The sequence below is a fragment of the Tenrec ecaudatus genome, chromosome 4 (assembly GCF_050624435.1).
Source record: "Tenrec ecaudatus isolate mTenEca1 chromosome 4, mTenEca1.hap1, whole genome shotgun sequence".
NCBI lineage: Eukaryota > Metazoa > Chordata > Mammalia > Afrosoricida > Tenrecidae > Tenrec > Tenrec ecaudatus.
Window position 1 is genome coordinate 170418178 of NC_134533.1, and position 25489 is coordinate 170443666.

At 46.7% G+C, this 25489-nt stretch overlaps 1 protein-coding gene and 1 pseudogene across 1 annotated transcript in view; one reads left to right on the forward strand and one right to left on the reverse strand.

The window, feature by feature from the left end:
• TNIK (TRAF2 and NCK interacting kinase) overlaps positions 1 to 25489 on the reverse strand; it is a 443318-nt gene that overhangs the window by 149165 nt on the left and 268664 nt on the right. The window contains exons 3-4 of the mRNA XM_075547026.1: positions 22677 to 22733; positions 812 to 937 (exon numbers count right to left, since the gene is read on the reverse strand). Coding sequence (XP_075403141.1) covers positions 812 to 937; positions 22677 to 22733 — 183 coding nt within the window. The remainder of the gene's footprint in view (positions 1 to 811; positions 938 to 22676; positions 22734 to 25489) is intronic.
• LOC142447219 (10 kDa heat shock protein, mitochondrial pseudogene) lies at positions 11159 to 11649 on the forward strand (annotated as a pseudogene).

The following is a 25489-nucleotide window of genomic DNA, read 5'->3' on the forward strand; positions in this document are numbered from 1 at the left end:
GGTGTGTGATGAGCTGGGCCGTCAAAGATTCTGGACTAGGTACAGGTCAGTGAGCCAAAGGAGGTAGGAAAGGCCAGCAGACTTTACAGGGATCTACATGTGAACTTTCGTCTTCGCAGAGGCAGCTCAAAACAAAGACCTGGTGATCTAGTTCCCAAAACTAACAGCCACTGAGAAATCCAGGCAGACACACAGCTAGACTCTGACACACATGGGGTCATGCTGAACTGGGATAGCATGGTACCAAACACTGCAGTAGGTGTTATGCTCTCAGACTTTGAATTCCAACTGCAGAACCAGCTGCACATTTGTGAAAAACAGAAGAATGAGAGAGAGACAGAGACAGAGAGAGAGAGAGAGAGAGAGACCCAGCTGATCCCAGCTCTGTCATTTCTAACTGTATAGCCCTCGGGGGTGTTTACTTATGCTCTCTATAAATCTGAATTTCCTCATCCAAGAAATGAGGGACCTCAAAGAGCTGGAATAAATGACATAATCTATAAATAGTACATGGCATGGTTACCTAGTAAGGGGTCAACCAAAGGTCACAATTAATGGGGGGCAGGAACCGAATTTAAACACTAGCTCTGGGAGTGGCTGACAAAAGGATGGAGGAACGACGTAGAGCGCTTGAAAAGATGGAGAACTGGTGAGGGAAATGGGAGAAAGCCTTGAAAATACAATGCGATGAGCGCTAAGGCGTTCAAGGAAGTAGCTGATTAAGGAGACTCGACAATAACGACAGGGAATGGGCCATGTGGACAGGTCTGCCCTGCAAGTCAGCAAAGCCAATGTGGACACTGCTACGTACCCAGAGCTGGTCGTCCATGCCTGGTGGGTTCTTTTTGATAAAAGCACCATAGTATGTAGCAATATTTCGGTGATGAGAATACTTCTTCAACATATTAATTTCTTGCTTGATTTCTTCCTCTTCATCCTGTAATAAAATGATAAATATTTTGTCATTAAAACCTATTATCTTAAGAGGAGTCTGCTTCTCATTGCCAGCCCTTTCAACTAAAGACTAATTTCTTCCTTAAGGCTTTTTCTTTCATGGCTATAAATAAGGGCATTCTTATATAGGCTTGGAAAGAAAAGTTACACGGTGATGTGATGTCAGTTTAGAGGGGTCTTCTGTTTATCCAGGAAACGGACATAGCATGCAACCTTCCGGAAAGAAGCACCTCCTCCTTCCGGGCGGATGAGGACCACGTGCACAAGCTACTGAGACAAAATTCTCTTCATGTAGCTGGGAACGAGGTAGACAGGCCACTGAGCTAAAATTCACTCAGCCTCTGGGGAAAACGTCCTCCAACCCTCAAAACGGTGTCTGTGCAGTCATTTCCCCTCACGTTGACCTTATCCATCTCGGCAACATACAATGGCCCCGTAGGGTTTTCTTGGCCATAATCTTTAAGGAAACATATTGCAAGACTTGGCTTTCATGCAGGCCCTGGCGAGGTTCGAACTGCAAGTGCTTGGGCACACAGGACAGCACTTAACTCTCGCGCCACGCAGGCACAATCTTTGAAGCCTACGTTTTTAGAAGTTCTACACCGAAGACGGTGGGAATGTACTGCGGGAGTTGACAGAGCAAGACCCCACCTCCAGTACATTCAACATGGAAAAGGGAAATGCAATAATGTCACGATATTCTTACCAAGTAAAATTTTTTTTTAGTATGCAGCTTGCGTTCATTCTGAGTTTCAATTCTGAACTTACCAACGTGGGTCATTTTAGTGGCCTTATAAAGAGCCCGGTGACACTGCGTGGTACGTGTTGGACTGCCAAGTGCAAAGTCCGTGTTCAACCTCACCATGTGCTCCAAGGGACATGGATGACGCTGCCTGCTCTCACAACATAGAAACCTAGACACCTTACGTGGGCTCACAATGAATTGGAATAGACTCAGTGGCAGTGGGGATTTTAGGGGGAAAGTATTGGTGGAGGTTGTATATTCTTCTATATATTTAAGAGGTTGTATTTATTTATTTTAAATTTATGTTGTCTTTATTTTTAAACGCAGTTTGGATGTACATAAAAATACAGAAAATGTAGAGAGCCCCCGCATAATTTTTTCCTCTTGACCACCGTGTCTCCTAAGAACATCTTGCATTCCCAGAGACAGTTGTGACAGGTTAGGAACGGGTCCTGACACAGAATTACTCGTGAGAACCCAAGGTGTACAGTGGGTTGCACAGTTCTGTGGGTTTGGGCACATGCTTCCTGTCACTTGCTATCATCCCAGGATCACGCAGAATGGCCTGCCTGCCCTGAAAGGGCTCTGCCTCCACCTATCCCCCAATGTTTGTCTTCGTGGATGTGGAGACGTCTGTGGGCCTGACAGTCTTTTATTTTGGAGGTTCGCGGGGAAAGCGTCTCTCCCGGGGCTACTGTCATAGGCACAGCCACAGCAAGGGCCATACTTGACGCTAAGAAGCTCTGGCTCCTGAAGGGAAAGACAGCCCCCACCTTGTCCCTCTCAGCACCCCCAGCGGCTGCATCTTCTCGGGAGCTTCCTGCAGCCCCCAGCCTCTCTTCCCTTCTTCAGATGCCACACCTCAGTCCTGAGTGTGAGAGGCATTGTCCAGTAGATCTCTCAGGCAATGTCAAATCACCCCCACCCCACCCCCAGCCCCCTCACTTCCTTGCTGCAGTCCTTGGTAAGCATGAAGCAGGGGTGTGCATTGCGTCCCCACTGCCCTCTCAGCTGCCTCTCCAGGTGTCCTGAGCGCGCCTCTGCCTTCTGACCTCAGCTCCAGAGTCCCTTCGGTCTGACTCGGTGCTAACCCTGCCTGTCGTCTGGTGTCTCTTCCTTGTCACAGCCATCAGAAACCCCCGTGCATCTGATGATCCAAGGAGCGTCTCCGTTACTATGGGTCCAGATAACCACGGCACGGGCACCCCGCTGGCTTGTGTTCCTGCACCAAGCACCATGGGTGCTGGTCGATGAAGTGCCGGACAGCAGCACCCCAGGCTTACAGGAAACCTTTAAAAATAGCACGAGGAGAGGCGGCGCAACGCTGACATTTGCTGATCACACAGAAAGGATTCTTGGTGAAACAAAACCAAACCATAGCAATCTGCAAACGTACGGCGACTCCAGCACGTTCCCTATCACACGCCTCACTAAGTGAGGGGCCAGGTAACCAGCTCGAAATAGAACCCAATGGGCCTGGGATGCTGAGCTCAGGGAAGCGCAGGCCCTAACCCTGGGGCAGGGGGTGTGGAGCTGGGCTAGTGGCTGGTTGGGAGGCAGGGAGATGGAGAAGCTCTCTTTTCCCAGCAGCGATCAGACGCTGCCCACGCCTTCCCCCACTGGCCGAAGAAGGGGCAGGCCTTCACAGACCCACAACCGCTGGGCTTCACTTCTGCTCAGGGGTCCGCGCCATGTGCCTGAGAAATCTCATGCTGGTGCACATTGCTATTTGAAACTCACTGCCTGTAGCCCAATACTTCTGGATGGAGGCGGGGTAGGAGCGAAGGTACTTTGGGGAAGCCTAAGCCGAAGGGGGCAAGCCAAGCAGGAGGGTTTCCTTGAGCAGGACGGCACTGACAGCTGCTGGGGTCAAAGAAGCAACAATGTGCCAGGCCATCTAGACGCACATCACTCCTCCACACAGCCTGGCTTTCTCCTCAGTCTGGGTGGGAATTCCGGCTTCGGCTGTAAGTACTTACTGTTTGCCTGTCGTCAACAGGATGATGTGGGAGAATGGGGTTGGTGGGTGGGGGTAGGGGACTCAAAATAAGCTTACCTTATCATTAAGGAAATAAGGACTTATGAAACAGCTAAATAACCGTGTCATTTAGCATATAATTAAATGCAACAAAAATAGTATCAGAAGTCAACACATTGGCCATCATCTTGCAAAGGTAAACGGAAGCAACAAGGCAATGAGGAAATTATGCCCTGAGGTTAGGAACAGAAAGATGAGGGTCCATAGGTGGGCTTCAGATTGAGTTTAGACTCCATTCCTTTCTACCCACAAGGTCTTGGGAGAGTAGGCTACCTTTTGGGGGGAGACCTAGGTTTTCCTATCTAAAATGAGCTACAGATATTATAATACGCGCCCCCAACCCCAGACCGACTGCCATCAAGTAGATGCCAACTAGTGGCGATCCTGTGCAAGGTGGGTGGCCTATACCATCTTTATAGGAGCAGACAGTCTCATCCTTCTCCAGAGGTGCGGTGGGTGAGTTTGAACCACCGACCTCCAGGTGGGCAGTCCAATGCTTACAAATATAAAAGTTACCAGGGTGCCTTCATATTATAATAGTATTATTATATGCCCCAGATTTTTGCAATAATTAAAGGAGGTCTTCCTGAATTATGAAATGCAATGCAAATGAGTATGCTTATTAATCTTCTCAATGGGAAAAATGTAAAAGAGATAGAAGGGCTGATAACTAAAGAACCTGTCTTCTGGGTTTAAATGGCACTGCCCTCCAATACCACTATGTACGCATTGTGGGTCAAAATGATGTAGCTCTATAGACAACCTTCACCTTGCTCTTCCACGGCCTTGTGAGTGAGCATGCAATCAGATCACTGTGGCTGTTTATTCAGATGTCTACTTCAGAGAACTGATGACAGTAAGTAATTCCATGAGACGGAAAGGGAGGCACTTACCAGAGCGACAAGAACTCACTTAACCCTGCCACATACAGGCCACCCTCTCACAATATGGCTCATTAAGAGAGAGGAATTAAGATGCTTTCAAAAGACAAAGAGAACAACACCTGTGACCAGCGTGAGCCTCAAACGGTACCAGGGATGTCTGCCTGCTATTCTGTAAATGAATTATTCCCGTGTCTTAAGTATTGAGCAGAACAGAGTTCAAGCTCACTGGCAAGGTAATGACTACAGAATCATAAAAAGAAAGAAGAAGTGATGGTGCCAAAGTGTCACAAAAGGAGAGTCATTTCAATAAGCAGAGTTTGGCACTCAGGAAGAACCATTACTTCAATCTGAAGACAGCCAAACTGCTCAAAGCTGATTGATTATGTACCCTTGGGCCTATCGCTTACACTCTGCATGTCAGCTACCTTTGCCTCTTAAGGGAATCAGAACATCTCTCGGGCTTTAGAAATAATTAAGTACTTAGGCATAGCAGTAATATCAACATAAAGAAGAATTAGTTCCTTTCTTCAAGATCACTGGAGTTTATTTACTGCTTAGCGTGTGTAGTAGAAGGAAAAAGATGGCCACCATATTTGGTGGCGTCCTTGAAGCCAGACTCGTACACGTGACCAGCTGTGGCCAGTGGACCGTCGACAAGCGTTTGCATGCAGAGACTCACAGTCTTTGTGCAACGACACTTGCTCTCTCTTATTGATTACTTGTAGGGACCCCGCCCACCATGTGAGAGGCCAGAGTTGGCCTTCCGCAAAATCAGAAACCTTAGGAAAAATTTGCATGTTTTCAAGTGTAAACAAATGAATTATTCCAGGAGATGTGTTTCAGCCACTAGACTACCTCTGATGGTGATATCACGATCATGACCTTGGAACTAAAGTACAGCCAAGGCCACCACAATGCAATGCTCACTGTGCACCAAACGCTGCGCCCCGTGGGTTGTCACATCACCTTAGTTACTTCTCAAAACAGATCTACGACTTAAGTGTTTCCAATGATCCTGTTTCACAGGCATCTGAGCCTTGGCGGTGTGGTTACGTGCTAAACACACATTCGGCTGTTTGAAGCCCCCAACCGTTCCTCGGAAGAGAGCCAAGACCTTCTGCACCCACGAAGAGATCCAGTCGCAGAAACTCACCAAGGCAGCTCTACCCTGCTCTGCAGGATCACTATGAGTCAGAATTGACTTGATGGCATTGAGTTTCATGTTATGCAGTCACGTGAACTCCAACCCACAGTGACACTCTCGGAGGTGGACAGGGTTTCCAGGGCAGCCTGCCTCTTCTTCTCTGGAGGGGTGGCTGGCAGGTCAGACCACCAACATTCCATTAGCAGTCCAGTGCTTAACCACTGCACCACTCGGGGTCCTTGAGTCTAAGTAATTTCCCTGGATTCACACATATTTTAAGTGGTGGAGCTGAGGTTGAAGCCCAGAGCTGTCTGACATCAAAGGCAGAACCCTAAATTCTCTCTCTCTCTCTCTCTCTCTCTCTCTCTCTCTCACACACACACACACACACACACACACACACACACACACACACACACACACAAATTCTTAGGAGAAGGACAGTTGCCCCAAGGTAAATGACTGAAACCAAAACAGCTAGCAAAAAAGAAAAAGAGTGTGGATGCCTTTAAGCCAGGCCTGAAGAGGAACTTGCCTTGGCCCTCCGTTAAAGGAACTGAGCATACAACAATATTTGCTCATGAATTATTTCAGGGGCTATAGGAGGAATGTTAAGTTGCATATTTATCACACTAGGGAACTACACTTTAATACTTACAATATCCTGGGATTTTAAAACAGAATGAATCAGACAGCTAATACGATCATGCTCTGTCTCTCTCTACAGTCTGCCAGGCATTGAACTCTCAATCCACGGTACGGAAATAAACGAAGGCATCCCGACAGCAAGCTGAGGAACCGGGCAGCTTGAATTTGAGAGGGAAGTATGAGGTTTAAACTCATAAAGGCCGCTACTCCTCAGTGTCCAAGTACCAGCCGGAGCCCTGCCTGCCCCTGCTCGGTGGTCCTGCCGCCATTGCAGCTATGGGCACGAGGGCAGGAGAGAGCTAACAGCCATCATTTTCACCTTCATGGTTGGCTGATGACGACAAAAAGTGAAGGCAATTTATTGTGAGGCATCGGAGAACATCGGAATGTGAAGGGATCATCGATACCATCTGGGATGTGATCTGAAGGAGGGGGAGGGAGTGTCGTAGTGAAATCCTACCTTGACTAGAAAATACACCAATATACAATCGATTAAAAAGTGTATATTTTATAAGTAAACACATTTTTGTAAGTTTCAATATGTAACAACTACTTGTAAAGTTAAACAATAATAGTTGTTTTAAGTGCATATAAAATAAAATTTGTATAAGAAATTTAAATTTACATATCAGTTTTAATCTCTCACTAATTTTCCAATTTGTTTTGGATCCCAAGAGTGGAGAAAAATCTACATTTCCTGGGACAATTAGTTGTAAATGGTAGCAGTGTTTTTCAAAGAGCTTGTCTGGAAATTTCAGTAGGATATTCAAATTGAGGTGCCAACCCGCTAGACAAATGTGTACAAATTAGCACCTGGGCATATCATAGTGCATTCAAGGTTGGCAAACAACATATAGTGTGGGGTTTGCTGTTTTAGAATCACAGTTTATTAAATGTTCAAGTATATTAAACATTAAAAAAATTAAGCATTACATCAAGGTGAATTTCTGCAGCTGGGTCTATGTTTTTTATAGCTCAAAGGAAATAAGACTAGAGAGATGATTACATGTGTTTTACGAGGCCAAGACATTCCACTGTGTGGACCGTCACAAACTATGGAGAGCCTTGGGAAGAACAGGAATCCCAGAACATTACACTCTGCTCATGGGGAACCGGAACCCGGATCCAGAGGCTGTTGTGTGAACAGAACAATGGAATCCTGCAGGGTTTACAATCAGGAACGGTGTGCGTCAGGGTTGAATGCTCTTGCTGTGCTTATTCATTCTGTAAGCTGAGCAAATCATCGGAGAAGTGGGTTATATGAAAAAGAAGGCGGCATCAAGATCGGAGGGAGGCTTATTAACAACTTGAAATGTACAGATGACACACCTCGCTGGCTGAAACTGAGGAGGACTTGAAGCACTTGAGGATGAAGATCAGAGTGTTAGTCCGGGTAGACTAGAGAAACAAATCTAGGGGGGCATTTCTGAGGAGCCACATGAAGCTACCTGGGGGCAGTCAGAGTTTCAGAGCTGAAGGAAGTACGTGGAGACCCTTGCCAGTGCGGAGATGTTTACAATGGCAATGGATCCACAAGACTTCCCATCTACTGGAGTATGATCTTCCTGCATTCGGTGTCATTGCATGGATTTCATGAGTCTGAAGAGGACTTTAGAGATTGGGAAAGGACATATGGGCTAATATCGGACTTATGGACTCGATCTGGACTAGGCTGGGATGTTTTCTCAATATTCAATTGCTCTTGTATATAAACCTCTTTCTTTTTAAAAAATCATTTTATTGGAGGCTCTTACAGCTCTTTTCACAATCCATACATCCATTCACTGTGTCAAACACATTTGTACATTTCTTTTCATCATCATTCTCAAAATATTTTCTTTCTACTTGAGCCCTTGGAATCAGCTCCTCATTTCCCCCCTCTCTCTTCACCCCCTTCCTTATGGATCCTTGATAATTTATAAATTATTATTATTTTGTCATGTCTTACACTGTCTGCGGTCTCCCTTCACTCACTTTTCTGTTATCCATTCCCCTAGGGAGGCGGTTATACGTAGATCCTTGTGATTGGTTCCCCCTGTCTACCCCACCTTCCCTCCACTCTCTGCTATCGCCACTCTCACCACTGGTCCTGAGGGGTTCATCTGTCCTGGATTCCTTGTATTTGCAGTTCCTATCTGTATCAGTGTACATCCTCTGGTCTAGCCAGATTTATAAGGTAGAATTGGCATCATGATAGGGGGTGGGGGGGGCGAGGAAGCATTAAGGAACTAGAGGAAAGTTGTATGTTTCATCGTTGCTACATTGCACCCTGACTGGCTCATCTCCTCCCTGAGACCCTTCTGTAAGGGGATGTCCAGTTGCCTACAGATGGGCTTTAGGTCTCCACTCTGCATTCCCCCTCATTCACAATGATACAATTTTTTTTCTTTGATGTTTGATACCTGATGCCGTCTTCAAGCCTTTAAGACCCCAGATGCTATATTTTTGATAGCCAGCATAATCAGCTTTCTTCGCCACATTTGCTTATGCATCGGAAGGTGAGCATCACGGAATGCCAGTTTAATAGAACAAAGTGTTCTTGTGTTGAGGGAGTACTTGAGTAGAGGCCCAATGTCTATCTGCTACCTTAATACTAAACCTATAAATATATGCACACAGATCTATTTCTCGATTATCATATATAAATATATTTACATATGCACATGCCTGTATTTAGACCTCTATAAATGCTCTTTACTTCCTAGTTTTTTCCACTATTTCCTTTTACTTTCCTCTTTACTCACTATCATGTTCTGCCTTCATTTGGGTTTCAGTAATTCCTCTTGGTTATACTGCCCTGGATCAAGCCCTACCAGGCCTCCTACACCCCTCTCACCACTGATTTTGGATCACATGTTGTTCCCTTGTCCTGGGTTAGTTAACACCCACTTCCTTTCCCCCACCTCCTCCTCTCCCATGTCTCCCTGGAAGTGTTGGTTCCATTGTTTTCTCCTCCAGATTGTTTACCCCACCTTTCTTATCTAGATAGACCTGCAGAGATAATAATATGCACAAAATAGGAACTGGAAATACAGGGAATCCAGGGCAGATGATAGCTTTAGGACCAGCGGTGAGAGTGGCGATACTGGGAGGGTAGAGGGAGAGTGGGTTGGAAAGAGGAAACAGATTACAAGGGAAAGATATGACAAAGTAATCATTTATAGGTTGTCAAAGGTTCATGAGGGAGGGGAGAGAGGGGAGGGAGGGGAAAAAATGAGGACCTGATGCCAAGGGCTTACGTGGAGAGCAAATGCTTTGAGAATGATGAGGGCAATCAATGTACAGATGTGCTTTACACAATTGATGTATGTATGGATTCCGTAAGAGTTGTATGAGCCCCTAATAAACCGACTAAAAAATAATATGCACAAAAACAAGACAGCAAAACAAAACAACAATAACAAAAGCCAATGACAAAAAAAAAAAGAAAGAGTGTGTAAATAGTTCAAGGTCTGTTTGTTGACCTTTAGGAGTGTTTTCCGGTCAAGGCTGATGGAGTGCCACACCCTGGCCCCAAAGTCTATTTTTAGTCCTTCCTCAGGGCTTCCTTGTTCTGCTCCCTTTGCTGTTCTGTTACACTCCCCTTAGTGTTTTCCTCGGTGTGGGTGTGGTGGGCTCAGATCGGGTGCAATTCCCACACTGTGTCTCCAGTGTTGTCCCCCATAGGGCTGTGGGTCAGTGAGGGATGCCGTGTCTCATAGTATGGCCGGCCCTATGGTCTTCTCTGTGCATTGGCTGCTCTGAGCAGGGATATCGTCCACAGGGCTTGGTGGCCAGGATGTGCTCCACTCTCCTCCCCCGTTGCTCCTGTGTGCTCTGGTCCGACATGTCCCTCTCCCTAAGTTGTAGCTTCAGTGCTGTGTCCCCTGAAGTAAATCCTTCTTAAACACGTGTGTCTATGAGTTTGTTTCTCTAGTCTACCCAGACGAACACCATCAGGAACTGCAGCCTTCAGTCTGGATTATGGCTCAATGTAAAGAAGACCCAAATCCCCACAGCTGGACCAAGAGGTAAGAACATAAAAAATGGAGGGAAGATTGAAGTTGTCAAGGATTTTGTCTTGCTTGAACCCACAATTAATGCTCATGGAAGCCGCAGTCAAGAGAACAACGATGCATTGCATTGAGTCTGCCAAACAAGAACTCTGTAAAGTGTCAAAAAGCAAGGATGCTACTTTGGGGAGTAGGCTGTGCCTCACCCAAGCCACAGGATGCCCCATATGCATGGGAAAGTTGGACACTGAATGAGGAGTGCTGGAAAAGAAGGGCTGCATTGGAATTGCGGCGATGCACTTGAACTGAAGGGCGCTGACTGACAGTGCCAGGGACTGCTAAGAGGACAAACGAGTCTGTTTTGAAAGAAATGCGGGTGGAGTGCTCTTTAGAGGCATGGATGGTGAGCCTTAATTTTACATACTTTGCATATGTTGTCAGGAGAGCCCAGTCCCTGGAGGGGGCGTCATGCTTGGGAAAGTGGAGGGGCAGTGCAGAGGTGGCTGCAAACGTGGGCCGAGGCATGGGAACAATTGTGAGGATGGCGCAGGACCAGGCAGTGTTTCGCTCAGATGTGCACAGGGTCACCACGGGTCACACCCTAACAGCAACCTAGACCAGGCAGGAGGAGCCCTGGTTGGCGTAGGGGTCATGAGTTGGGCTGCTAAGTGCAAGGTTGGCAGTTTGAAACCACCAGCTTCTCCTCGGGAATAGAGGCTCTCTACTCCCAAAAAGAATTACAGTCTCCCGATTGCGGGTCTCTCCTTGCAGCGGCGCAGCGTGAGAGGAGGACTTGCAGCGGCCACCCCAGCGTCATGGCAGGACAGGCATTTCGAAAGTTTCTTCCCCTCTTTGACCGAGTATTGGTGGAAAGGAGTGCCGCTGAAACTGTAACCAAAGGAGGCATTATGCTTCCAGAAAAATCGCAAGGAAAAGTCCTGCAAGCAACAGTCGCAGCTGTTGGGTCCGGCTCGAAAGGAAAGAGTGGAGAGATTGAACCAGTGGGTGTAAAAGTTGGAGATAAAGTTCTTCTTCCTGAATATGGAGGCACCAAAGTAGTTCTAGATGATAAGGATTATTTCTTATTTCGAGATGGTGACATTCTTGGGAAGTATGTGGATTAGAGGAAGCCACTGTTGAAATGGCATCATGTGAAGCTGCCCATTCCACTGAAGTTCTGAAATCTGTCATCATGTAAATAATCTCCATGTCTCTCTTTTATAATAAACTCATGATATGCGGTGTCGCTAAAATTTTCTTTGTTTTAAAACATTTCCAAATAAAAATATGCAGACCAAAAAAAAAAAAAAAAAAGAATTACAGTCTCACCGGTACAGATAGGAACTGGAAACACGGGGAATCCAGGACAGATGAACCCTTCAGGGACCAGTGGTGAGAGTGGCGATACCAGAAGGGTGGGGGGAAGATGGGGTAGAAAGGGGGACCCAATGACAAGGATCAACATATGGCCCCCTCCCTGGGGAATGGTCAACAGAGAAGTGGGTGAGGGGAGACATCAGTCAGTGTAAGGCATGGAAAAATAATGATTTATAAATTATCCGGGGGGAAGGGAAGGAGGAAGGGAGGGACAAAATGAGGAACTGATAGCAGGGGTTCGAGTCGAAAGCAAATATTTTGAGAATGATGAGGGCAACACATGTACAAATGTGCTCGACACAATGGATGGGTGTGTGGATTGTGATAAGAGTTGTACAAGCCCCCAATAAAATGATTTTTTAAAAAAGAATTACAGTCTCAGACACTCCAGGGGCAGTTCTACCCTGTGCTGTAGAGTCACGGTGAGTCCGATTCTACTCCACGGCACTGACTCTGGTTCTTTATGTCGCAGGCAAGGGTTTCTGGTGGCATAATGGGTTGTTACATGTTGGGCTGACCACAAGCCAGCAGTTCGAAATCATCAACAGCTCCTTGGAACAAAGAGGCATTTTACTCCTATGCAGCCTCAGCAATCTACAGTTCAAAATGGACTGACTCTATGGAAGTGTGGTTGAGCGAGGAAAACTATACACTATATACACACCAATATGTATATAAACTGCTCCCTGACAGGTGTATGGGAGCTGATCTAACTGAGCTGTCAGGCCTCAGAAAACCAAGTTTGACCTGAGTTCTAGAGCTGAGGAGGCGTTATTTGGTTGGAGAGGAAGGTAGAGAGTGTATGATAGAGTTACTGGGAAAGAGAGCATTTTCCAGGCAGATCAACACAGGGCTGGGGCAGAGGAGGAATCTCTTGCTGCATCAGAGAGAAAAAGGAGACATTGACTGCAAGACAACCAGTGATCACTGGAACGACAGCAGGCACCAAGCACCCTGTTCTAAATATTGTCCTCAACGCTTATAAATAACTAGAGTTGCCTCTCCTGATGCTCGCCACATTTACAGACACCGGTTGAGGGAAGATGAAACAGTGCCGCCAGAGTTGGTCAGCCATTACGTTTCCAAGGTAGGTTGGGCCTGAGATGAGCTCGGCAGTTTCCAGAGCTTAATGTGCTGACTGCTCCTTGAACGGCTGGGCTTTTGAGTGCACCCAGAGGGGTCTCGGTAGCAGGGCCTGGTGATGCTGCTCTGAAAATCCACCAGGGGGCACTCTCTGGAGCACGGCTCTGCTCTATCGCATGCAGGGTTGCCACGTCACAGTCGATCCGAGGACCACTGGTACCACCGTGATCGTTACCGGGAGGCTAGCCCACTCTCTCTTATGGGAAAGCAGTGCTCTTTGGAGGTGCAGATACCACAAGCCTGCGCATCTTTCTCACGTCCAAGTCTATATTGACGCCTGAGTCCCAAGAAGACCATGAGCTTCATAAAAGACCCAGGTTCAAGTATAAGGCAGAAGTCAACAAGCTTAACCTTAGCAGAGACGTGTGTCATAAACGAGATGCTGTATAGCCTCAAGGGTCTTAAATTTACAATTCAGACAACCGCCCACAGCGACTGGAAGGACTTTCTTTCTGATGGTTCAGTGTTTCCCAAAGCAACAGAAGTAGATACCTACACTTTAACCTAGATTATGGGCTATAGTTTAAAAGGCTTTAATTGTCAGGAGGGGTAGGGGGTAAGCATGGATGCTATAGTTTAGTTTGCCAGCCTGGCCGATAAACACAAGTAGGATTAACTGAAGGGCAGAGGGATAAATGGCTCGGTGAGCCTCACCTTGGTTGTTCTGGGCCTCAGTTTAAAGGGGTACACTACCTGTGGCTGGCACACTAAACTATAGCAATGGAGTAGTTTGTTGTTGTTGTTTTTCTTAAAAGGAGTTGGTAAGCCAAATAAGTTTGGGAATCTATGGCATAAAGAAGTACCAAATTGATAATGTCTTCTCGTTTTTTTTGGCTCTGACTACCAAAAAAAAAATTTTTGTCTACTAAATTCCCTGTATCCTGTAATTAGGATATTTTTTCCCTTTGTCTGACTTTCCACTCTTTATAGAGTTTCTCTTCTTTTTACATGTATATTATCACTCGGTGTTCTTGTTTAGTAAATTACCTCTGCGATAATAATACACACAGGCTACTTTGCATTTATGGGGATGAGTTCTGTGTGGGGGACAAAGAGGGGTGAAGCACTTCTCCTGCTTCTTCAGCATTCAAGGCAGGACTGGACTCATGAAATCAGAAGAAGGGGGGCCATTTTCAAAAGAAAAGCTGACCTGTGCTCCTCCAGTGCTTGAGGAGGAAAAGCCAAAACGAAATGAGGAAGTCAAGCGACAAAGTCACAAGGACCTTTGCCATACCTGAGCCTGGCTAGCCCACGCCCGCCCAGCCTGCGGCTCCCTCCATGGGCCTGAGACCTTCACAGGAAAATGGTGACTAGCCACCAAGGTCGGATTCTTTCTCAGAGATTCTCTGAGTTCCCTGCACTCCTTGAACGTCTAGGGCCTATCACGGAATAGCGGTTCAACTGTCTGGTCAAAGCCTTTCCGATAGCATGGCCTCAGGAGACCATGCCATGCCCGTCTTGGTTACTTCCTGGACTCACCTCTTTGGGTTGGAGCGATCAATCAGCTAATCTGGAGCAGTGCATTCCTTAGCTGTTCCTGCCAACCAAAAGGGGAACCGTTTTTTGGGGGAGAGGGGTCTGACGGAATTCCTGGAGCCCTTTATCTGTGGGCAAAGCTCTCTCCCGGGGTTTTACTAGAAGCTACTTCCTTGCTCTCCTGCCAAAGATGGAGACTGGTGATACAAACACAAAAACTTGGCCTTGGGGCATGGCTCTCCTGGAGAAGGAGGTTACATCGCTGGTGGTGGCTAAGCTGGGTAGAATGACCTCCCATCTGGGGAAAAATGCTCAACAATACTTACACCGAACCCAAGGGGAGACTGTGCGCGGGGTATGTTCCTAAAGTTCCTATCCAGCCCTCGGTGACTCCGGCTGTTTGCGATAGACAACTTTAGACCTTGTCCTTGTAAGTTGTACAGCATCCTTCTTCAGACGCTCCGCCGGAAGGATGTGATGTGGAAACCATTTAAGTGAACTGGGATTTCAAACTCCAACTCACCTGTAGCAGATCTAAGGAGGTGGGGCTTGGGTTTCAGGCTGAACCGCTCCAGTGCGCTTCTGCCTTTGTAAACGCTGTGGCCGCCCCCCACTGTTTGTGTCCATTGTTTCCAGTCACTTAAGCATCTAATCTGTACAAGTCAACGATTTGTGTATTGTGTTCTGAAGCCGGCCAATACTCGTATCATTTCCTATTCTCAACAGTGTTTTACATTCTATACCATTGGCTAAATTAATGACACTATTAAGAGAATTACTTTATGCCCCCGGGAATGATTTATAATGTTCTCTCTCATAACATGCTAATGCTATCTTTGAAATGAACCAGAGATATGTATAAACCAGGGATATATAAATGGATTTTGAGCTGACACTTAGTTCTAGCCCCAACGGAAGAACAATGAGTGCTAGTGAGTGACATGGCCCTGCTCGATGCTCACCCTCATGAAGAGACCACGGAAGCGATGAGTGCTAGAGCAAAGGGTGGTGAGGAACCAGATGGTGCCTGGCTACAAGTAATAGCAAGAATAGCATCTGGGGTATTAAAAGGCTTTCCTTAAAACAAGCAACCATCTACAGGAGGTGCTAACTAAATCTACATGGAAGAAGCATCCCGGTCAGTGTGATCCATGGATTGCAGATAATAAAACCCAAGTTCAAAGGAGGGAATAATGGCTTCAGAGCTTGAATTATGAACATCCAATTTACAGATGGCTACGCATGACAGTGAAAGTCCCATGCCCATGTTCAGGGTCCCCACATAGAGTAAGCCTCCAGCAAATCCCCTCTGAATACCATCCGGAGATGTGAATAGCTTGCGATCAGACAGGGTACTGCAAAGTAGATCATGGTAGATGTAGCTAGGTTAAAATGTAATACTTTATCATTTGATCTCCCTTTGACCCACTTTACAGCTATTTCAGTTTTTAATATTCCCTGTCTTCTTTTTGATGGAGGTTTTTCTATGCTTTGTCTAGTCATTGCTGTTGTTGTTTTTGCTTCCTCTTTGTGATTTGCATGATTTTTTTGTATCAGCACTTGTTAATTTCCCAACTAAACTACGCGTGGTATCCAGGTCATGCACCATGATTCTGTGGCCAAGAACAGCCACTTGATGACTGTCTTCCTGGACGTTAGTTATTGCCCCTTAACGACCCATCAATTTCATGATGAAATTTATAACCTTTACTTATAAAGATTTAAGTCAGGGTTGTGTTCTTATGAGCTCTCCTCCGGACAAGGATCACTGTTTGCATCTTTGACTCTCCAGTGCCTAAAATAAAGTAAGGCATCCATCCCTTGGGTACGGAGCTGTGAACCACAGAGTCCATGGTTTGAACCTGCCAGCTGCTCCACGGGAGAAAGATGAGGCTCAGAAACTCAAAGAGGCAATTCTATCTTGTCCTATAGGACCGCGATGAGCCCGAATGGACTTTATCACAGTGAGTATTGATTTATGATAAAATAGGAATTCTGGTGGTGCTATTGGGTAAGCCTTGGGCTGCAAACCACAAGGTCAATGGTTCAAACCTACCATAGCTCTGTAGGAGAAAGATGAGACTGCTCCCATAAAGATTTATAGCCGTGGAAATCGTATAAAAGGCTGCTATGAGTTGGAATCTACTCAGTGGCAATGTGTTTGATTTTTCGGGAGGTTTATCACAAAGTAGGTGTTCAGGGTATGGTGGTTGACTGAGCAGTGGGGAACATGGACACTAAGTAGACTGAAAATGGCTCTCTCAACGCATTGAACACTTCCACCGATATGACTAAGAGAATGGGTTTTAAGGATGGAGTTAAACTGCTCAGATTGAAATCTTTCCTCCATCATATAAGGAAAAATGGCCAGATGTGAGACTGTATACTGATTCATGGGCTATAACCAAGGGAAAATTGGAAGGCTATGATTGAAAAATTGGTGACAAGAACGTGTGGGGATGAGGTATGTGGACAGACCTCTCTGAATGGGCCGTGAAAGCAAAGGCAATTGTATCTCACATGAACGCTCACCAAAGGTTCTTCAACAGGTTCAGGCTGCCGTGCAAGCTGCTTTGTCACTTGGACCATATGATCCAGCTGACTCGATGGTGCTAGAGGTGTCAGTTGTAGATAAAGATGCAGTGTGGAGTCTCTGGCAGACCCCTATTGGTGAATCACAGCGTAGACCATTGGGATTTTGGAGTAAAGTCTCGCCATCCTCTGCAGACAACTACTCCCCCTTTGAAAAACAGCTGTTGGCCTATTACTGGGCCTTAGTGGAGACTGAACGTCTCACCATGGGCCACCAAGTCACCATGAGCCCTGTACTACCTATCATGAACTGGGTATTGCCTGACCCACGGAACCATAAAGTTGGACATGCGCAGCAACACTCTATTGTTAAATGGAAGTGGTATATATGAGATCGGGCCAAAGCAGGACCTGAACGGACAAGTAAGCTGCACGACGAAGTGGCCGAAATGCCCACAGTCTCCACTCCTGTCACATTACTTTCTTTCTCCCAGTCTGTACCTATGGCCTCCTGGGGAGTTCCTTACCATACTTTAATTGAAGGTATTGATTCACTATCAATAAAACAATTAGGGATCAATGGCTCAGTGAGCCTGCCTTTCTGGTTCTCGGGTCTCTTGCTTTGTGATGGTTGGACCAGGGTGCAGCTACCCTAGCCAGTTCCTGCTTCAGCTGGCAAGGCTCACTTCCTGCAAGATATCCCCGAGGAGAAGTCCCATAGACCTATCCGATGCAGCCCTTGGCGCTGGAGCAGCTATGTGGAGACCCCTGCCAGCATTAAGATGCTTACACACTCACACTGACTTGGCTTTCCTCCTGTAGTCTACATCATTGTGTCTGTTTTGTGAGATGGAGGAGGACTTTGTGGATTGGTGTTGGACATAGGGGTTAATGGGTTAATGTTGGACTTGTGGGCTTGGGCAGCACTGGGTTGGGATGTTTTCTTGATGCGTACTTAACCTTTATGTGAAACTCTCTCTTCTCCATGAGTTTCTGTGGACTTGTTTCTCTAAAGGGCCCAGACTAATACACTATGATACAGTGAATAGGAAAGATATTTCACCTCAATGTGCCAGATCTTATCATCTCTAAATTGGGGTGAATAATGACACTCTTCTGTAAGTTACCGAGGAACGAAAATGAAATCTAAGCAAAAGTATTTTGCAGCATTCTGGCACACAATGAGTCCTCCATCAATGTTAAGGGCAAACAAACAAACAAAGCACAAGCCATAAGAACTGTCAAATTGTTTCCAACTCATGGAGACCCTATTTGGGTCAGAGCACAGTGAGGTTCCGTGGGTCTTTAAACGACTGCTTTTTCAGAAGGAAGTAATCAGCTTCTGGGTGCTTTGAAAAGAGCAAAGACCAACCTTTTGGTGTTTTGTCGTGTGTGCTGACCATCAATGCCAACTACTAGCAGGATTTCAAATGAAAAAAATTAAAATCCAATGAGTGGCACTTGATATAAGAACCAAATCAGCTTTAAAAAATGCGTCCACACGACACGATCACTGTTTTCCAATACAGGATTCTTCCCGTTCCTTTCTGTGGAAGAGTTCTCAGGCTTTGCTGCGAGCCATCAACCCTCCTACCTCACGACCTTGAGATAGCACCTGATCCAGACACGGCTGAAGAGAACTAGGGGCTGGCTTAGGGGTTAGGGTATGACCTGAGTGAGCCCACTCACAGCTGGTGGGCACTCCATGCTGGGATTCCTGGGGATGAGGCAATGATGGCCTGAGCCTGGAGTTCCTGGGGGCCATCTCACCATGAGATGGTGAGGTCAAATGGAAGGGAAGGGGAGAAAGACAGCCATCTTATTATCACGTGACTTCCTGGTTAGCCTCTAAACATTTTTTTAATTTAAAAAATTAGTTGTATTTTAAAAGAAGTAACTTTAAAGTTTAAATTCCCTCATCATCTTAATTCAGTATGAATTGGGTTTTGGTAAAACAATCTGATCTGTCCTAAGTACTGCAGGGCTGACCGGCGTTTGGAAGTTAAAAGCTACGCCGCTGGCTGCCAGGACTCATGAAGCTCTGTAAAGGGACAGCTTATAGAAGAAAGTTTGATACAAATGAAAATGGGATTATTTACAGGGATAGCAAAGAATCACAGTCTCTTCACACCAAAAAGCAGTTAATGTAAGACCCTAGGAAAGTAGTCCTCCAATTTTGGGGTCTTTGAGAACCTTGGAAAACCACGTACTTCTCAGAGCACACCAAGGGTGCGAATGCTTGAAGCCTCTTGGAGAAACACTGCCCTAGAGGGTCCACTGGGCCGTGAAAGGCTCCAGGAGCATCTGGAGATAACACATCCCGGCCGAGGGAATGCCCAAGGAGAGCTGAGATCGAAAAAATCCACCCGGAGCTTTCAGGAACGAAAGACTGTCAGAGATCGGCTCTGAGTCAGCATTCCTTCAGAGACACATGTTATCCACCTTAGACGTGTCTCCACTCAACGACAGCAAGTGTCAACTCAAATCATTGAAGAGGAGTATAAAATCCAGTGTCTGCTTTCTCTTTTTGAAAGAAAAAAAAAGTAGTATAGAGTTTTAGGAAAACGATTCAATAAGTTGACTTCAAGCTTATGGCTCCGTCGAGTTCACGACAATAAATGACAGTAACTTTGGAGGAGGTCATAACTGACAATGAACAAAGACGACCTTGCGGAATTCGTCTCAGTTTTTAACAGAGCGGTTCTAATGAGCTTGATCATGACCATTGGTAAGAAGCTCTTGCAGCATTCTCGAATACACAAGACAACACGGCAAAATGAAATAGATGGTTGTCCACGGGCACCACGTGAGTTTCACAAAAGAAATCTTATATTGACGAGATGTGTAAGGGGGTTGGCACGAAAGCCATCTGATGCTGTCTCAGATATCACTGGCAACCGGAACCACCCCCATTGATGCATCCTGGTTAAGGCTCTGTGAAGAAAGAAGGTCAGCGCTCTGCCCAAATCTGGGAAGCCACCGTGGCAGGAGCGATGCCTCCGTGACACAGGCATGCATTGTCAGCCATGAACCGACCCTCCAGTGTGTCTAGAACCGTGGCAGAGCTGTACTACCTCGAGCAAAATGAGAAAACAGTCATGAAGCCGTGCGTGGGATGAAGGATGTCCTTGGGATTTACCCAGAGTTCCACAGAGCCACACAGTAGAACTTTTCTCGACAGTGTGAATGTCTTGGACGGCCCCCACCGCCATTCCTTATCTCAGGGCCAAGAGCATCTCATTGTGTGGAGATCCTACCCAATCCAGGGGACACTCAGCAGCATGACTCAACAGAGTTGCAAGACAAATGTGGATTTGTTTTCAGCTGGGACTCCGTAAAAGGGTTATCGAGTTACAATGGGTTTCTACGAGGAGATGAGAGGGGGTTTTGAATTTTGTGTCAGATTCGACTCCCTGACTACCCAATATCCACGCTCCACTTTCTTTCCCTTTGACTGACAGAGTCAAAGGGAACTGGACACATTAGATGACATTGCCTAGCTTCCCCTGCATCCGGTGTAGCCCACGGAAGTTGGAACAAATCGAAAACTGTGCGTGGCACAGCAGACTCAGCAGAAAGGGGCTCTTCTGGGCCCTGTGGGATCTGATGGTATTGCCACTGTTGCTTGCCTGCCACGGGAATCGGAGAACCATCGTCAACATTGTCATCCTGGAAGCGGTCTTCAGTGTGGGAGCCACGCGTCAGAACCGAGCAGCAGAACAAGAGAAACGGCTTTGTTCCTGCGCGCTCCTGGGTACACCGGCCAGTAAGAAGCTTCTCACACGTTTTGGAAACAATTAACCTTCCTAAACGTGTGCCGCTGGTGTTCAAAATTGCACTAGGAGACTTCACTGTGCAACACACGGTCAGAAACCGGAACCAGACTTGTGAGAGTGCCCTGTGTGTAGGGCGTAGGACGGCTCTCCGCTGGGTTTTCAGGGCTGTGCCCCTTTGGAAGCATAACACTCAGGCCTCGCTCCTGAGGCACCTTGGGGGCATTCAAACTGCCACCCTTTGGGTTTGCACTGCTTGGCTGTTTGTGCCATCCGGGGACTCGGCGACCCTTTTCCGTGTTGTTGACGAGCCATGGAAATGCCACATGAAGGGAAAATTGCCTCCTATAGTTTCCATGGTTCTGACCTTGGGAGGCAGATCACTGGACTTGTCCTCAGAGGGGCCTCTGAGTGAGCGCCACTGCCAACCGTTGCCTGGCAGTCGAGCACATCCTGTACCCAACAAGGCTTCCCTGTCGTGCTGAAGGCCCATTACTTGGGGTTTGCTGTTGTATAGGGGTAGGACCTAAACTTGATGGAGATCATGCCCGTGTAGTTTATTATTCAGTAATTGTCCGATAAATGGATAAGCTATTGGGGGTTTGAAATTACAATTACTATTTAGGATACAGGGAAAGAAAAATGACCCTATCCAAGTATATATATATATATATATATATATATATATATATATATATATATATATATATATATATATGAATATATATATATATATTCCCTGATGGTGTAGTGGTTACAGGTTGGACTGCAGTCCACATGGTCGGCAGTTCAAAACCACCAGCAGCTTCTTGGGAGAAAGACTGGGCTTTCTACTAACACAAACAGTTACAGTTTGGAAACCCATAGGGGGTCGGAGTGAGGCAGCAGTAGCTCAATGGCAGGGAAAGTTTGTATATATTTAGTAGGAAGAAGGATTCAGGTAAGTTTGTGGGTGGGAGATGAATAATAAGCAAGGAAAATGAAGCTAGTAGTGTGTGGCATAAATTAAAATGACTGAAACGGAGCTATTGCATAACCTCTACTTACCACAGGTAACATACGGGACAGAAAGGAGACACAAGGTGGACATGCAGGTATATTGGGTGTATGCAGATTCTTGATACCTTTGTGTCACTCATTATTCAATGTCTGTTTATATTGGATACTCCGCTTCTGGGTCAAATGGAAGGTTTTGGACTTCTGCTTTCATGTACGGCCAGACAGATACTCCAGAAGAAATCTCCAGGACAATCAAAATTATTAACAGGTCTTTGATGTCCGGTAAATCCTTTAAAGTCTAATTTCTGCTCTCTACTCTTGAGAGGGGCATTGAAGTAGTTTAACTCGCCTTAGTGGAAAGGATCAGAAACCCTAAATCTGTACGTGAAGTCAACGCTCTCCCTTCAGTTTCCCTCGCTCATCAGGCAAACGTTCCGCTTGGCCTTGCTCTAATAGAATCAGAGTTTGTGACTGTTGTGATAATTTGGTCGGTAGTAGGTTATTTGGGGAAATATTTAGGTTAACTATCCCACTAGGAATTCAGAGCTATCCAAATTCTTGTCAACTCTAGTGTTAGACGAACCTTTGGGGAAGCTGTTAAGACCCATCTCGTCCATGTAATCTCCACATTATTCTGTTAATACTTGAAATGCGTGTACCATCTCCTATGCAAATATCCGTGGTTGTGCTTATGCAAATTATCGGCACACGCTATTCAGTGTAACTGCAGCAGGCAGAGTGTAGGTATCTAATTCATTAGGATGATTTACCCACGGTCTTCGCTGTCGGCTTGGGAACACCCTTGCTTCAGTTTCTTAAGCATGGGGAGAGAGAGAGCTTAGATATTGGGAAAGATACTTGTTCTGAGAAGTCATTCTTTCTGGAGCCTTTGCATGTACCTTTGCTTCCACCACCCGCTTCTCGACTACAAATATATGCGCTATGGTGATAGTAAGATAAAGACACCTTACCCCAGTGACGTCCATGACCTTAATGGCGGCGAGCTGGCCCGTTTTAACATGGCGACCCTATAAACAAGAATGAAATAAAGGACATTAGTTCAGGTGGGCAGTGTGAGCATCTCATGCCAACACATCACAAGCATGTCCCAGGTCAACGCTACTGCCGGCCCGTGAGAAACACACACACTGAGCGCGTCAATGGTTTGAAGGCCCTTCCTCTTCCTGCACTCAGTCTCCCTCTGTGTTTCTGCCGCTCTGTTGCCCTCACCCTCCTACCCGGCTTCCCTCCTCCTGCTTTGACTTCCTTCGCAGTAGAATCTTTTCCCCACAAGAAACTGTATGTGGAAGCCCTGGCTCACACAGGGGCTTGGCCACCAGAGCAGTGGGATGTCTCCTGATGCCCCTTCCCCGGTGGCAGGCCCTGAGGCACCTCTGCCAGACGCTGCAGGAAGCTCTCCTTCCGGAAGAGACACGGAGTCTGCAGCTCATGACAGAGGCACCTCAGCACCCAGTTCTTCCCATCAGCAGCCTGGGCAGCTGAACAAATCTAGCCCAAGGCAGGGAGGAGAAAGGAGACAAGACGCATTCTATTTCCAACCCGAGGCACGGAAGAGTCTGGGTTCAAAGATATACGCTCAGTACCTACCTATCATCTGAACTCCAGGTACAAGGGTGTTTTTTAAAAAAATATTTTATGGGTCTGTTTTGTTTTCAATAACCACTATGATGTCGCTGAAGGGAGCCCTAGAACAGACAATAACCTGCCTCTGCATTTTATATTTAATAACCTGCATTTTATATTTCACTCCCAGCTGACATAACATTTCTGACAGATGACTAACTGATATACCTTGGGGACAGGTGATCCAGGAGGTGGAACAATGAACAATCTCGGCTCCATCCCAGGTGGAGAGTACCTGGGACAGGAGGGCTGCTGAGCTGTCAGGCTTTGATGGGCTGTGGTGGGGTGGAGGGGTCAGGGTGCACGAAAGTATTGCTCTTTACATCATGAGAGAATGTCAAGCCAAATTAGGATCCAGGTTATGGTGGACTTTACGGAATGGCAAGCAGTCAGCTGACCTAAAAGCTCACTAGACACTGCAGGCCTATCATGGTTGAAGACAGCGTTTCAAGAGACAGCTTGCTGAAAGCTCACAGACATGGTAAAGAAGCGCCCCTGAGATGCCTAGCTCAATCGCCGCCCTTCTGAAAGGAGGCCAAAGTCTCACAGCTAATAAGAACCTTTTCCCTCCTCTACCAAATTTCTACCACCTGGCTCCTAAATGAGAAATTCTTAGAATTAAAATTTTTAAAGTATCTGCAAAGACAAAATCCACAACCTTCTTGTTTGACTTGGTGTGGGTCTAATATTGAACGCAGACCTGCATTGACAAAGTCTTTCGTTGGCATAAGGCATTTCAAAGGGCCGCTGCTATCCCTCGCCATTTGGACACATTTCCATTCACCAGGGAAACCAACGGTATACACGTGGGACACCACCTTATCTGCAACTCCAGCCAAGGACTTAAAATCAACTTCCCAAACACCCCTCCAGGATGCCTTTCAAAGGGGAGCAGGTCAGCTTCAAGGACCTCTCTCCTTGGACAGCAATTGCTCCACAAACACTTGAGAAGATGTCCGTCCTCATGGCAGGGGCAGAGCCGTGCCTGAGACGTAACTGAACGGTGGGTTTTCTACTGAGGTGATCAACGTGAATCAATGCTGAGCTGATTCGAGACACACCACTGATGGCCCAGTGGAACCCAAAGCCCACTATCAGATCATGTGCCTAAGCAGAGCGAGCACATGCCGAGGAAGGAGGTGGGCCAAAGGAAAGCAAGCACACTGTCTTTACGCCCATTCTGACTCAGCCACCCTCGGACCGGGTAGAACTGCCCCCATGGGTGATTGCAACTCCCTATGGGAGTAGAAAGCCCCCTCTTCCTCCCACGGAGTGGCTGGTGGCTTTGGACGGTCGACCTTGTGGTTAGCAGCCCAACATACAACCATGACGCCATCGGCCCTCGGGACCTCTAACGGGAAGGCTCTGGGGTTGGGGTTACTCAGTGGTGGCTCAACCTCGTCCTCAGATAGGCTCGCCAATCTGCTCTCTCCGCCACCCCCAGCCTCCCGGGCTTAAAACTGGTCGTGCTGGTTCACTTTTGACCAAAAAGAGAGATGCTGAATCTTGCTCCGTCCACCACAATTCAGCATCCCGATGAAATCCGAATCGATCAGGCACTGCAGCATTTTACAACCCTTCCTTTACCTCTTCCCTCAAACGACTGCAGGGAAAAACAACAATCAGATCTGCAATTGTCTGGCCAGCCTCAGCTCCATCATGACTGTTATTTTCGGAGGAACAGCAAGACGGCTTGAGCGCAGCGAGCTGGAGGCTAGCCTGGGAGACAGAGTACTGTCATTTCTAGGTCAGCAAAACAAATCGGTGTCCAGCCGGAGCACCCACAAGCCAGCCAGGGCTGTGGAAAATGTAGACGCCTTACCCATCCCCACCTCCATGCCCCTGTCCACGGAGGAATCTCCCACGCAGCCAGAGTGGCTCCTGCTCCTTCGCGGTTTAGTTCAGGGGAGATCTCAAATGGACGAGGAAGCTGCCTTCAATTCCCCAGCGGCTGATGAGGGTCCCACCATTGTGCTTCCACACCTACCTACACGATCGCCCCTGAGCACGGCCAGAGCTGTGATTTCCAAAGTATGCATCACAAGAACCATTAAAAATAGAAGTGGAGTATAGAGCACACAGCATATAGTCATGGCAGCTGTTGTACTGTGGATCCATTGTTTCCCTTTACATGTAACTA